The 13,375-nt window shown below is 35.5% G+C and overlaps 1 protein-coding gene across 8 annotated transcripts in view; it reads left to right on the forward strand.

Annotated features, from left to right (window-relative positions):
* Window positions 1-13,375, forward strand: part of LOC124638996 (rap1 GTPase-activating protein 1) — a 267,806-nt gene that overhangs the window by 187,357 nt on the left and 67,074 nt on the right. For 2 of the 8 annotated variants that reach the window (XM_047176197.1, XM_047176198.1), the window contains exon 1: window positions 1,259-2,412. The exons of 5 other annotated variants lie outside the window; for them this stretch is intronic. In XM_047176197.1, coding sequence (XP_047032153.1) covers window positions 2,185-2,412 — 228 coding nt within the window. In that variant the 5' untranslated portion in view covers window positions 1,259-2,184. Of the gene's footprint in view, window positions 1-1,256; window positions 2,413-13,375 lie in introns of those variants that run through there. One more of the 8 variants, XM_047176194.1, reaches the window with a different exon arrangement.

The raw sequence follows: 13,375 nt of genomic DNA on the forward strand, positions 1-13,375 counted from the left end.
TTTTTTTTCTAATGATTGATGAATGATCTAGTCTTCCACTGCGCTAGTTTAACCGACATGCACTATATGCATTAATTATGTGATGTAACGAATCTATGAATTATAAAATACTTACCAGGTTATTTATGTTGCGTTTATATTCTACATGACGGAAAGTGAAAATTTTGTTACATTAAAACGTTGTGAAAATTTGCGATTTAATTGGAACGATAAAACAAAACATACGCGGATGTTAACTTACCTAGAGGCCTTTTAGGTCCAATTAAGTTAGTGTAAAATAGGGCTTCATTCAAACCCATGGGAATCACATTGTATTCACCAATTGCCATCCTGCTTTTAAGTTGGTATCAAGTTACCTTTTGGTGGTAAAAAAAGAAAGGAGTTGAAAAAGTTTCCCCTGCAAAAAGATCCAAGTACTTAGGAACTATATTCATACTTTTTGGGAGCTTCTGTCACCCGACTGACAACACCACATCCTTCCTCTATTTATAAGGTATCTGTTTCCGCTTCAAAGTCCTCGGCTTCGGTATGTTACGAGCGAAATAAATATATAAAAATTATGTGCAGTGTTGGAAAATACGTTTCATAAACATTACGATATATCTTCTATACTTTTTCCCTAAAGATGAAAGTCATTCACTAAACCACATTTCAACCTAATAGAGTTAAATACAAGTTATAGAAGCGAATAAATATTTATGGAGTTATGATGTCCTCGTACGACAACCTAAAAAAAAAAAATTGTACTAAAAAAATAGATAAAAGTTGAACGAAGCTTAATTTCCCATCCATTTAAAGGATCCAAAAATCGCAAGCCCCAAAAAAAATTGCAATATCTATTATTTTCAAGGATTTATCAATACTTTGGGAGCTCTTATAAAATAGGTTTCCGTCTTAATCTTGCCTACTATGCTTCGGAAGTAAGGGTTCTGAGGGGCACCTGTGGGCCCTTTGTTTGAGAAGGGAGTCTCGATGTAGACCGTTGGTGCCGGATGTTCCCACGCAAACGCATCCACGCCTAAATTCGATGGGACTTTTGCAACGTACTTTTATGGGAATGGGGAAAATACGAAGTTGAATACAATGGTATGGTATTAACATACGAATACTTTGTCCTAGAGTCTGGTAAAGTATTTAAATATTATTGATGAATTAATTAACACTTTCAATGTATTTTGGACAAATATTAACAACAGTACCCAGACTGCAAATAAAAATCTAAATCTTGCAATCCAATGTTTTCTTATCGTGTATCGTTTGTATATTTTTTATCGTTACAGTAAATTAATCTTGTGCTGTACCATTTTTCTTCCAAGTTGAATGTCGCATAGGCACAATAGAAAATCGCACTAGAAACGTTTGAAAAGTTTTTGTTGTCTTCTGCGGCTGTTACATTCACCTGTCTTGTCTCCAATGCACTGAGTGTGAAGGTTTGTTTCGCTACTTGTCCTTGTCTACTCTATAGCAATTATGCAGCGAAGAAAGAGACGATATTTCTTTAACGCGCCTCTGTCAGCAGAAGCATGTGGCACGCGCCGCTCCATTCGGTTTTCGAACGTAAACCGGTGTGGACGTTGTGTTGTCTTCGATATTTTTGGTTCGCGTTACGATCGTGTTTTGACAACTCCAAAATTTTGAACTTTTTTCTTATATTCGGGAATACTATTTGGATTTAACGTGAATTAAATCGGACGTGTTATAAAAGTGTGGACTGTGTTTAAAGTGTGAGGAAAAAGTTTAAGAACTGCATCTCGAGGAATTTGTGAATGAATTTACTAGACTGCGACAGTGTTGACGTTTTCGTGGATAACCAGCAGCGAAAGACGTCTAACCTACATCCAGGGCGACGAAGACGCATCCAAAGTGAAAGTTAAAGCCTACTATTTTCGTGCATGACTGCTGTATTTGGACTCGCAAAGCCATTAGGGGACAATTTAGTTGAGCAGAAGAACGTTTGAGAGTTTTCTTTTATAGCTAAAGGAATAATTGAAAAACTTCCGGACGCTTATGGGAAAGATCGCAGCTGGGTGACCCGAAAACTCTAATAAAAATAAACGATTTACTGGAAGATTTATATCGTCTTTGAAGTACGATATCTTAGGATGATTAATAGTGAGTGTCTTCTGAGGATGCATTTTGGGAAACCTGAATAGAAAGCTGGCAGCGATTTATTTTTCTGGCTTTATGAGGGAAAGAAGGTCGTTGCCGATAAGTAGCGAAGTGGCGCTTAAGAGTGATAAGGATGGAACTGGGAAACTGGTGGTGAACTCGGTGTTGTGTGGTGTGGTGGATGAACTGTCTAACGGGAGGACTGGCAGGCGGGGATCTTGGGTGCGTCACGCCGTCATGGGGGTGCTGCGGTGGAAGGACCTGACAGGAGTTAGGACCAGCACGCCAACAGAACAAAAAGAGGTGAATAATTAGGAAATAAGTGTACACAAGCGGTTGAGGTACAACATTACAAAGCATCACGTCATTGCTGATATTATCATATATGAATAGACAACATTAGTAAATTATTGTTGTATTACTGTATACCTGTAATCAAATAGTTATTCATTTGAAGGGTTTCAATATCGACTGAATCATTGTATTGACTCTTGTGATACTTTATATTTTGGTCGTAAATCGCGATTGTTTTGGTGTATATTTCACTTCAATATAATCTAAGGTAATTGCCCCCATTGTTGATAACTTCATGGAGAGTTACTTTGATTAGGCGTTACCACAGAGTTATGATAACGAAGGTGCTTGTTTCATAGTTGCTATGTTTATTAGTGAGTACCTAATTGACTATGAGAACTCAATTTGGTATTGTATGCGTACCGTATTGTTACATCAATACTAGGTACTTATAATTGCGGTAAGAGTTTTGACCTTTTTAGGAATATTTTAGAAAGGATTCTTACATTCAAGGTTTTATTCACTCATTATAATAAAACTAATGACTAATAAACCCATATCGGTTTATAGTGTATTCCCATACTGCAGTTTTGTTTTCCGCCGGTTCATGACGTAATTTTTTACAATATAAAACTACTAGTAGTGAATTAACTGGTTAGGTAAGTTGTCTTATGATTCATACATGTGTTAAGTAAACAGTGACGAATAGAGAAAAGACATAGGCTGGGTCGTGTCTAAAATGTTCATTGTCAAATTATCAGTTTTGTGGAAAGTGTCCATTTAGTGTTTGGTGTCATCAATTTTTGGTAAAAAAAAAAAAGTCGTGGTGGCCTAGTGGGTAAAGGACCAATCTCTCAAGTATGAGGGCGCGGGTTCGATCCCAGGTCAGGCAAGTACCAATGCAACTTTTCTAAGTCTGTATGTACTTTCTAAGTATATCTTAGACACCATTGGCTGTGTTTCGGATGTCACGTTAAACTGTAGGTCCCGGCTGTCATTGAACATCCTTGGTAGTCGTTACGGGTAGTCAGAAGCCAGTAAGTCTGACACCAGTCTAACCAAGGGGTATCGGGTTGCCCGGGTAACTGGGTTGAGGAGGTCAGATAGGCAGTCGCTTCTTGTAAAGCACTGGTACTCAGCTGAATCCGGTTAGACTGGAAGCCGACCCCAACATGATTGGGAAAAAGCCTCGGAGGATGGAGGATGATGTCATCAATTTTTGGCTAACGGTCGTATCGTTGCGCAATCTAGTGTACTAGGTCAATGTTTTTGCAGGTTTTGAATGTCGAATTGTTTAGGATATGGGTTGGTTACAACGTGTTCTATTCTTTTTTAGTTCTTTGTTACTTTATAATCGATTTTATTTTAGTACTTGTCTAGGTATTTGCTAGAATCAGCTTATAATACCTAGTGCTTAGTGAATGTCTCGCCGTCATATATAAACTTGCCTAGACAAAAGTCTGCCAGACTACGGGGTAAATCCGTTAATCCAATTTTAATTTGCAATAATGTTTCCTCATTTAGGTCATACGTTCTGTCCTGTGGGTTAATTAGTATTTATTGAAATAGCTACATTTATTTATTGTTTATTGTTCTGTCTCGTTAAATGAGGACACACAATACCTGTCAATAAGATATTATTTGTTAAGTTAATATTTCAAATAAATGTTCGTGGATTTAGAATTCCAGTTAAATCATTAAAATTTATTTTGACCCAAACGCCCAATAAAAATGTATGAATCATAGCACCTATATGGAACCAAATTCAAGCTAAATTATTTACAAGCATCTTCTGCCATAGCTATAACATTTATGCGCACATAATAATGCGAAAAATTCTAGCCAGTTAATCCCAACTGACTGGACGCTAACTTAACCCGGTAATAGAAGTATTTATTATTAAATCGCGTGAGGTCTGATAGACCCACATCCCAACATTTACCAGGTAGCTCATTTTCTCTGATGTCGGCTCAAACGGGGTTGCCTAATGAAAAATTACAGCCTTCCTTGAGACTTAATAAGCGAATGGGCCACGGGAAGATTTATTGAACGGAACAACCACTTTGGTTGTAACAATTTCGCCTTTTTTGGGGAAATCGTGTTACATTTGGGGGTTAATCGAAGGGAAATTAAGCTATTTTTACTTGAGATTTTATAAGAGATTATTTTCAAACATAAAGAAAAGAACTTTGCGGTAACTTATTACTAGGATGAGTGGCCAACATTTAACAATGTATCAGCCACTTCAAATTCCTGCACTTTCGAAACTACGTTATCACTAAAATATTTTAAAACCAACACCAAAATCTAATGAGAACGTCAAACATTACCCAAAAGTCTACAAGTTTGGTGACAAAACTGTGACTTATCAATTCTATTCTCAGAAACATATATACAGTACTAATCATTGCAGGATATATCTACGTAATGGTGTATTCATTTGTTTATTTATGTATGCCTTTCATTGACTGGCCTTGAGTATGCAAGTCAAACACAGGATTCCCAGTAACCATTGAACGGAATCAATGGTGCCGATATACCTATATATGCGTTATTTATCTCTCAACGAATACGTATGGGTTGCTGATTAACTTGTGCAATGCAATCGCGCCTTCGACGAAAGAAGCGCTGAAAAATACAGTTCTAGAGACTTCGAAATAAAATTTCTTGGAATTTAAACTGAAAATCGCATCGTCATATTTTTAAAAAGAGATTTTAAATAAAAAGTTGATTTTGCATGTTAAGTCGATGACCTGATTGTATTATTTGAACATCTAAATCAAATAAATTGCTTTGAAATATTTTTTCAAAAATCCACTTAAGACTATTCGAGTGACCCATTTCATTAGTGTTAATGTAAACATGACTCACTTTCAAATATTGTGTTTGGTTTTCTAAAGATCAAATGTTTCTGACAACACAGAAAAGTGGCCGGAATATAAACATCGCACCTACTTTATCAATATTAATACTCTAATTAATCTGTCTGAGAGTATGACTAATTTCGTAATTGTAATGAATAGAAAAAACTTATCGGAATTATAATTATTTGGTTTCATTGCTCATCAGAGTCGTAAAAGTACCTAGACAAATTTGCTTCATAATTTCCTCACATATTGTACCTACTCTGCTTTGATTGACAGATGATAATTAATTTATCAGATAATCAGGTCACCTGGGAATAAAACCCTGAACGTCATGATCAGCAGTCACGCCTCTGTCCACTAGACATACGGGCAGTCATTAAGGACGTTAATGCGCCGTGCAATTAATATGTATTGCCTATTCCAGTACGTGTGTTGCCAGATTTAGATTTAGCGGCCAAGGCATAATTTATTCTATGCTAACCACTTACCTGATTAGAAAACAAAAGCTTTTTTTCGCATGGCAATATTTCGCAACAGATTAATAGGCCAGACTCAGATTGCGATAAAAGTAAAATATAATGATGACCAATCGATATTCGTCGAGACGTGTTGATTGTAGATAAATTTCAAGTGTAACGATGGCTGATAACAAATGTCGCTTCTGTATCAATAAGAATTACAACTTTCTTGTTAGATAAAGTCATCACTTTCTATTACAATACGATTGCGTCATAGATAATGAAAATATTATATTGATGAACAAGAGATCAATACTAGTATGTATTACAGATTCAATGTGGTTGCACGTGTAAATTGTTCTATTGGAAGAGTAGTACCTAACTGTAGTTACAATAATACTTCTCGTAGTAGGTAATAGTATTTCTTACTATACCTATCAGTAGAATGTTAGGTTTTCCTTTGCTTTACTAGCCCGGTTGTGTCTAAAATCCGATAGAATAATTTACCGAATATCATCATAATCAGAAACATACTTACTTTCACAGTAACACCTAATACATGCAAATATATATAGCTATCAGTAGATAAAACTAATGAGTAAGTAGCAATCGGACTTTTACATACCAAACCACATTATATCATCAACCGACTGCCAAATAAATAGAACAGCCGCCTATTATCGAATTTTTCCTCATAACTTTCCCTTGCTTTATTACTATAAATATACTACGTATCTATACGTCACGCATCTCACATAGGCGACGGAATTACATTAACACAGGCCGAGATATTCTCAAGAAAATGTTTTGGCACAATTCGCACGCACCAAGATTGCTTGCATTAAACAAATTGTCGCCTTTTATTAGTTAGCGTGTTGGATATGGTGTATTTTATCTCCGAAACACCATGATATTTAGTGGGGAAAAGCTCCGTGCTTTGTTCTTGTCCTCCCATAGAATAGATTATGGTAAACATTACGTATCTTCGATGATGTAAAGGAATATAAAATTATATGGTGTTTATGTATTCGTATAAACTTTATTTGTTTTTGTCTAGATATTGTGACTTAACCTGCACCGTGTATGTTTTCTTTGGCTTGTTATTTTATAATGTTGGTTTTCTTAGTTCTTGTCTTTCTTTTGTACGTCCGTTGTTCCGTCGCTTAGAAAATAGCATGATGTAACCGGCACAAGAATACGCTATAAGCTGTATGTACATTTACAAAATTTCCTGCATCTACTCCATTTGCCTGTCATTTAACATTACAACCACTTTCATTGCAAGTTTGCGGTTATAACGGTAATAAATTAAGATAATAATCATTCATATTGTACCAAAATTACATTAAACGTGCAAAATTTTGACAATTATATTCAGATTAAGTTCAGCATAAACAAGTTCTACAGCTTCATTCAGTTAACTTACAAGTATATTGACAAATAACTAACGACATTACCTCATAGTAATAACAATGTAGTTCGCTACCACAACAATAAAATCAAGTACATTACATTCAAGTAAGTACCCACTATTGTAATAAACCGCTTGCTATTGCCAAGTCTATGAAATATGGTCCTATTATAAGTCATAATGGTTTACAAAGGCACGATATGTGGAACATTCCCTTGGTAGCTCTCCAGGTCACTGGTGAGGGTGGCCTGACATTTTCAGTTAGACAAAGTCGCCAGTTTAATGGCCATTTTATTACTGGCCCGACACTGCATTATGACAACTGCAGTATGAAGCGGGTCAAATCGTGGCTTTCAATTTTACAGTAATAAAGACGACCTACGTTTCAGAGAACTGACTCAGTCTAAGTTAGATGCTTAGAGTGTTATGACGTCTTTAAGATTACACTCTTAGGGTTGATAGCGTGGCCTTTTCTATTAATGTAATGCCACGATTAGGATGCCTTGTTTCGTAAATTGCTTATGTATTTCGTAGTAGGCACGAATATTTCATAAGCATATCGCTTGCAGAAACATTATCGTTATGACGTATGAGTACTGCACTTATCGTTACCGTCTATTTGACGCTGGTTTATGAAGGGAGCGGCGCGCGCGCATCGTTGCGCAATGTAACCAAACCTTTACTTGGCACGGTGACAACAATTCCGCGGCATTTGTCCTGTGTTGTCGACCCGGTCACTAACTTTATTCCCCTCATCAAGTTTATAACTAGGAAGAAATTAGTACGGAAAACAGAACTATTCCTCTGAACGCAGTGACGTTTAGTCACGGCGTCTGTACCGATTAATTTTATATGCCGATTTCTGATGAGTTATGTTTCCTCAATAAAGAAACTCTGGATATTTTAGAGGCACATTCTGGCGAAACTAATATAATTACGTTTGATATTATAAAACGAAATAAAGTAATGTCGTGGTAGTATAGTAGCTTTCGTCACAGTTCGTGAGTATTTTTACGGTGCGTTAATGCAGAATTTCTTTTGAATTTGTCACGTCTGCTCCGTTTGGCATGCAACGTCAATAATGAGGTCATGGAGGTGTATTACTTAACTTTAGAAGACCCTCACGTAGTGCACGTGTGGTCAGTCATCCGTATCACAGTTCATCCGACGAGGTTAACGTACGGGCGTTAAATGGAATAAAAACTCGTTGATAGCATTGACAGTAAGATGATGAATGGTTGCAAGTTGACGACGCGGTTTTACGATGTTTCGGCAGTAAATCAAGCGCGTTTCTCCGCCATCAATGTTCATTTGTTGCTTTTGTTTCAACACGTTAGAACATCCTTATCTGCAATGAATAAGGTTGAAATTCGTGTGACAAGAGTAATGTAGGTTATCAGACAGTATTTATTTTGGTTCTTCTCTCGTTTTGGCAGAAATCACGTTGTGGTAAAAATATTGGTTAGACAGAATTTACGTTTTATTCAAGATGGTTTTTCTAAGTAAATATTTTTTTAGGCTTGAAACGTTCTTAATTATTTATACTAGGATTGCTTGTAACTGTCATGTCATATAGACCTATGTCAGAAAGACCAAGTTATAGTAAGGCCGCGGGAATTCTCCAATCGGGACAAGCATTGCTTTAAAATAGATGATGCCTTCTGCATTTCTGGATCATAACAAAGACTAACCTTGCTCCAAACTAGGCTCAAGAGACTGCACTCGCAGAACCGGACCATTAATAACACATTACACCACGAGGCACAAAATGTTAACTACCCACTAATTGTACTTCCTAACAATCAATCAATTTTTATTGTCTACGCACAATTAAAATCTGTTACGTATGGAATTGTAAGTTCTTGATATTGGATAAATGGACCATGACGACTGTTGTTCAAATGCCTGAGTATTCAGTGTTTTAAACTAGAAATAAGCTAATTTTGCACGGGTATTTTGTAAATTATAATAGCTTCCGCCCGCGGTTTCTCCCGCGATATGGATAACAATCGGCATAATTTATTCAGTTGTCTAAGCTATTACCTACTGCCAAGTTAAGTTAGTAAAAATTCGTTCCGTTGTTTATGCGTGAAAGAGTTACAGACAGTATACATTATATCCTACCATGTTTATGTTGAATATTTGTGTGTTATCTAACCCTTATTTATAATACTCTCTTACTTTTCCTGAAAACCAAGTGTACCTAAATCCGTTTTGTGAAAACAGACTTTTTCAATTGTTTATTTATTCCTAGAAATTAGGGTAACCCTTAGGGTTTTCACTATTCGGACTCATCAAAATTCATTCAAATTTCACTAATAGATACGAATGATTCATGCCGAAGGTTTATGAATTATTAGTTTATTGCCAATAGATAGACGCTGCTTTATATCAAGTAATGATGTTCATACTGAAAGGCATTTATTAACCGTCACGACTTTCGTGCTATGTACACTGAATCATTGAATACGGACATGTCGTGTCGGCTTAACTGTACTTATAAGGCCCCACGTGTATCCTGTTCTTTATCAACTAATGTATGTGTCCCCCTTTACATGTATTGCTTCAGATGATACACATTTATTTTGTAATTACTCTATGGTGTCGTGTTTTGTTTGCTTTGGTATAAACGGACAAATATTTTGTAATCAATTTTGTACATGACATCATTATTGCATTAATTTGGGCACATATTTTGAACTTCATGTATATTAGGTAGGTACTAATTAACGAGATTAATATTTTCCTGACCATTTATTAGGATTTAATTATTATTTTCCGTCGTTATGGAATGCATTTATTAGTAGGTAAATTATTTTCCTGTGTATAATTCAAAATGTTATAGATATATCGGTACCTAAATTAAATGATGAACGTGACATCGCTTGCTAAGCATTTTTATATGCACACAAATAAAACTATGATGAAGCCAATAATTTAAGAAACAAAATGTTCAGATAACACCAAAAGTGGCGTATCAGCAGAACTGCTAGCACACTAAAAGCTTGTCCAAAGACGAAAGGACGTAAGTACCGCTAATAGACGGTGGATGTCAAAAGTTCCCCAGCACTTCTATCGAGATATTATGTTGAAAGTTTATACTAAAAGCAATACTACCTCGTAGTTGAGTTTCGACTCCTTTGTACTGTCACAAAAGCAACGCTTTCCGATGGTATTACACAAGTTTTGATGTTCCCTGATTGTTTTGAAACTTTTGATTCCTTAAGACTGCGGCTATGTTGAGGCGAGCGAATTTTGTGTTTTCGTTTATTGAAATGTGAAGGTAATTTATATTTTAGAAATTACCGCTATTTTTAAGGCTTATTTAAAACATTTATAACCAAGCAATGTATTCGTCATCATGGAAAAAGTACCACTACGGTTTTACGGTTTTAAATAAAATAAACGGTATGGGTGAATTTAATGACTTTATTGGGTATTTTTCGCAACTCTTACCTCATTGAATTTGAAAACCAGATTTAAGTTAATCAACAACACCATTCTATACCAATCCTAATTTCTGGAACCATGAACAATTTTCTTTTAATCTCATTATTTGAGTAACAAAGCGTAAATCCACAATAATGTCTTCAAGCAAGAATTTAATAAAACGAAATGCATGACCGCCATTTTTTATCAAAATTGGGTGTGAAAAGTCTTAAGTTTATAAAGTTACATAAGTCCTGTTAACGGTTACGCAAGAAGAAGCCTTTGAGAATTTAATGGTTTCCCCAATTAACGTTTACAATTCCAATTTTTCTTTTGTAATATTCTTGATAAGTAACGTGCAATTGCAACGTGTTACAGACCTTATAATTAAGTTTAATTAAAGACATTTTAAATTTTCTTATTCAAATTAATTGGTATAAACATGAATAAACCACATTTTGAGGTAAACACACCTTGTTAAAATTTTTTAATATTTGTAAATGTACGTCGCCATCGCTCATGTAAGCAATCGAGGAAAAATAGTAATAAACTGCATGTTATGAACAGGGACCATAAATTATCATATTATCAATGTTTTATTACAATAATGTCTAATTCCCACCCTAATTTTCCAATATTTTATTCAAAGCTCGATATCAATAAGACTGTCGATCGAAAGGTCATTGAACGATAAAAATGATTACCAACAACAATACACGTTCGATATCAATCTACAATACAAACTAAACAATGGTAAAGTAGGTCATTATACTATAAATAAGAATCATAATAAATTCTCCTTTGTAAGGTATTTCATATGAAACGCTTTCGAATGTGAAACCAAGATTTTTTGCCGTCTTAGTCATGCAAAACTAATTAGAGAGCTAACGTCTTGCCTCGGGCGAAGAAAAACGACGTGGGACTAAGTTTTGTGTCCCTTCGTCCAGCATACTCACCATGGAATCCTGATATTTCATGAATGTCAAAAAACTGTTCTGAAATAGTGCTAAATAGTGCCCAAAGGAAAAAAATAGTGCTCTTGTACTTGCGAAGTTATAGCCATAGTTCGATGAGTATGCTGGACGAAGGTTTCGCCCAGCATACTCACCTCCGTCCGGAGAATCTGTATACGCTTCAAACATAATTCATACTTCAAAAAATAGTTCCCAAATAGTGCCAAACGGTGCCCAAAAAGAAAAAACAGTGCTCGAATAACTTCGGAGTTATAGGCTTCGTTCAGTGAGTATGCTGGGCGTAGGTTCTACGCCCAGCATACTCACCTCAGTGCGCGAATATCGAACGAGCTACAGGTACAATTTACGTCTCAAAAAATTGTGCTTGAAATAGTGCCCAATATCAGTCCAATTTTTGCTTGACTTTTGACCTAGAAAACCATTAAATTTGATTGTAAACTTCTACATACATTACATTGAGTACAGTCGAATACAATATTATTAACTTTCTTTCTAACAATTTTTGTCTTGTGTAAATTATTAATTGTCTATGTAAGGGAGTATTTACTTTAGAATCGCAATATTATTAATTACACATTATTTTAATAATACTTTATAATAATATGATTAAGCCTTCGCGCGTCGCATGGGACCCCGGTAGCTAGGAACAATGATTTTATATATTTTGTCTAGATCACGGCGCTTGAAGGATTAAGATATCAAATGAAGTAAATCATGCATGAAAAATAAAGTTGCTGTTATTAATGCTTACATTACAACTGACAAAATTATTCAAAATAATCATTTTCCGGATCAAGGACGGTACCACAACGTTTACGGAATTGACCTGTATTCCTCATGTGATAAAGTTCAATATACTACTACTAGATGGCGCTGCCCTAACATCTTACGATTATTAGACAAGACTGATCTATATTTTGAAGGTGATAAGGGTCCATTTTGTGTCACAAAGCAATCGAAACGAACAAGCGCTTCTCAGTTTCTTTGTTTGTTTTTGACATGTGAGAAAATACCATAATTATTTCCAATAACATGAAGTCTACAATTAGAAAGTTTAATATTTTTGTCCAAAAACATGTGTCGACGACTGTACCCCATTTTACGTTAGTATGTAGAAGTTTACAATCAAATTTAATGGTTTTCTAGGTCAAAAGTCAAGCAAAAATTGGACTGATATTGGGCACTATTTCAAGCACAATTTTTTGAGACGTAAATTGTACCTATAGCTCGTTCGATATTCGCGCACTGAGGTGAGTATGCTGGGCGTAGAACCTACGCCCAGCATACTCACTGAACGAAGCCTATAACTCCGAAGTTATTCGAGCACTGTTTTTTCTTTTTGGGCACCGTTTGGCACTATTTGGGAACTATTTTTTGAAGTATGAATTATGTTTGAAGCGTATACAGATTCTCCGGACGGAGGTGAGTATGCTGGGCGAAACCTTCGTCCAGCATACTCATCGAACTATGGCTATAACTTCGCAAGTACAAGAGCACTATTTTTTTCCTTTGGGCACTATTTAGCACTATTTCAGAACAGTTTTTTGACATTCATGAAATATCAGGATTCCATGGTGAGTATGCTGGACGAAGGGACACTAAGTTTTCCAATAGTTCTTTTGCTTTTTGCCTTCATATACAATTGAGTAGAATTCTTTTATCATCGTGCTTTATTTTTATTGTCATGATTATGCTCTGATTGTATTGTTATGCATTATTGAAGAATAGTAAAAAATAAAAGTAAAATAAAAGTGATTACACTGTCATGTGTAATACGTATCAGACTTACGATCAGTTTTAATTATAGGCAGTTGTAATTATATGATTGTGAAA

Source organism: Helicoverpa zea, chromosome 18, assembly GCF_022581195.2.
Source record: "Helicoverpa zea isolate HzStark_Cry1AcR chromosome 18, ilHelZeax1.1, whole genome shotgun sequence".
Taxonomy (NCBI): Eukaryota; Metazoa; Arthropoda; class Insecta; order Lepidoptera; family Noctuidae; genus Helicoverpa; species Helicoverpa zea.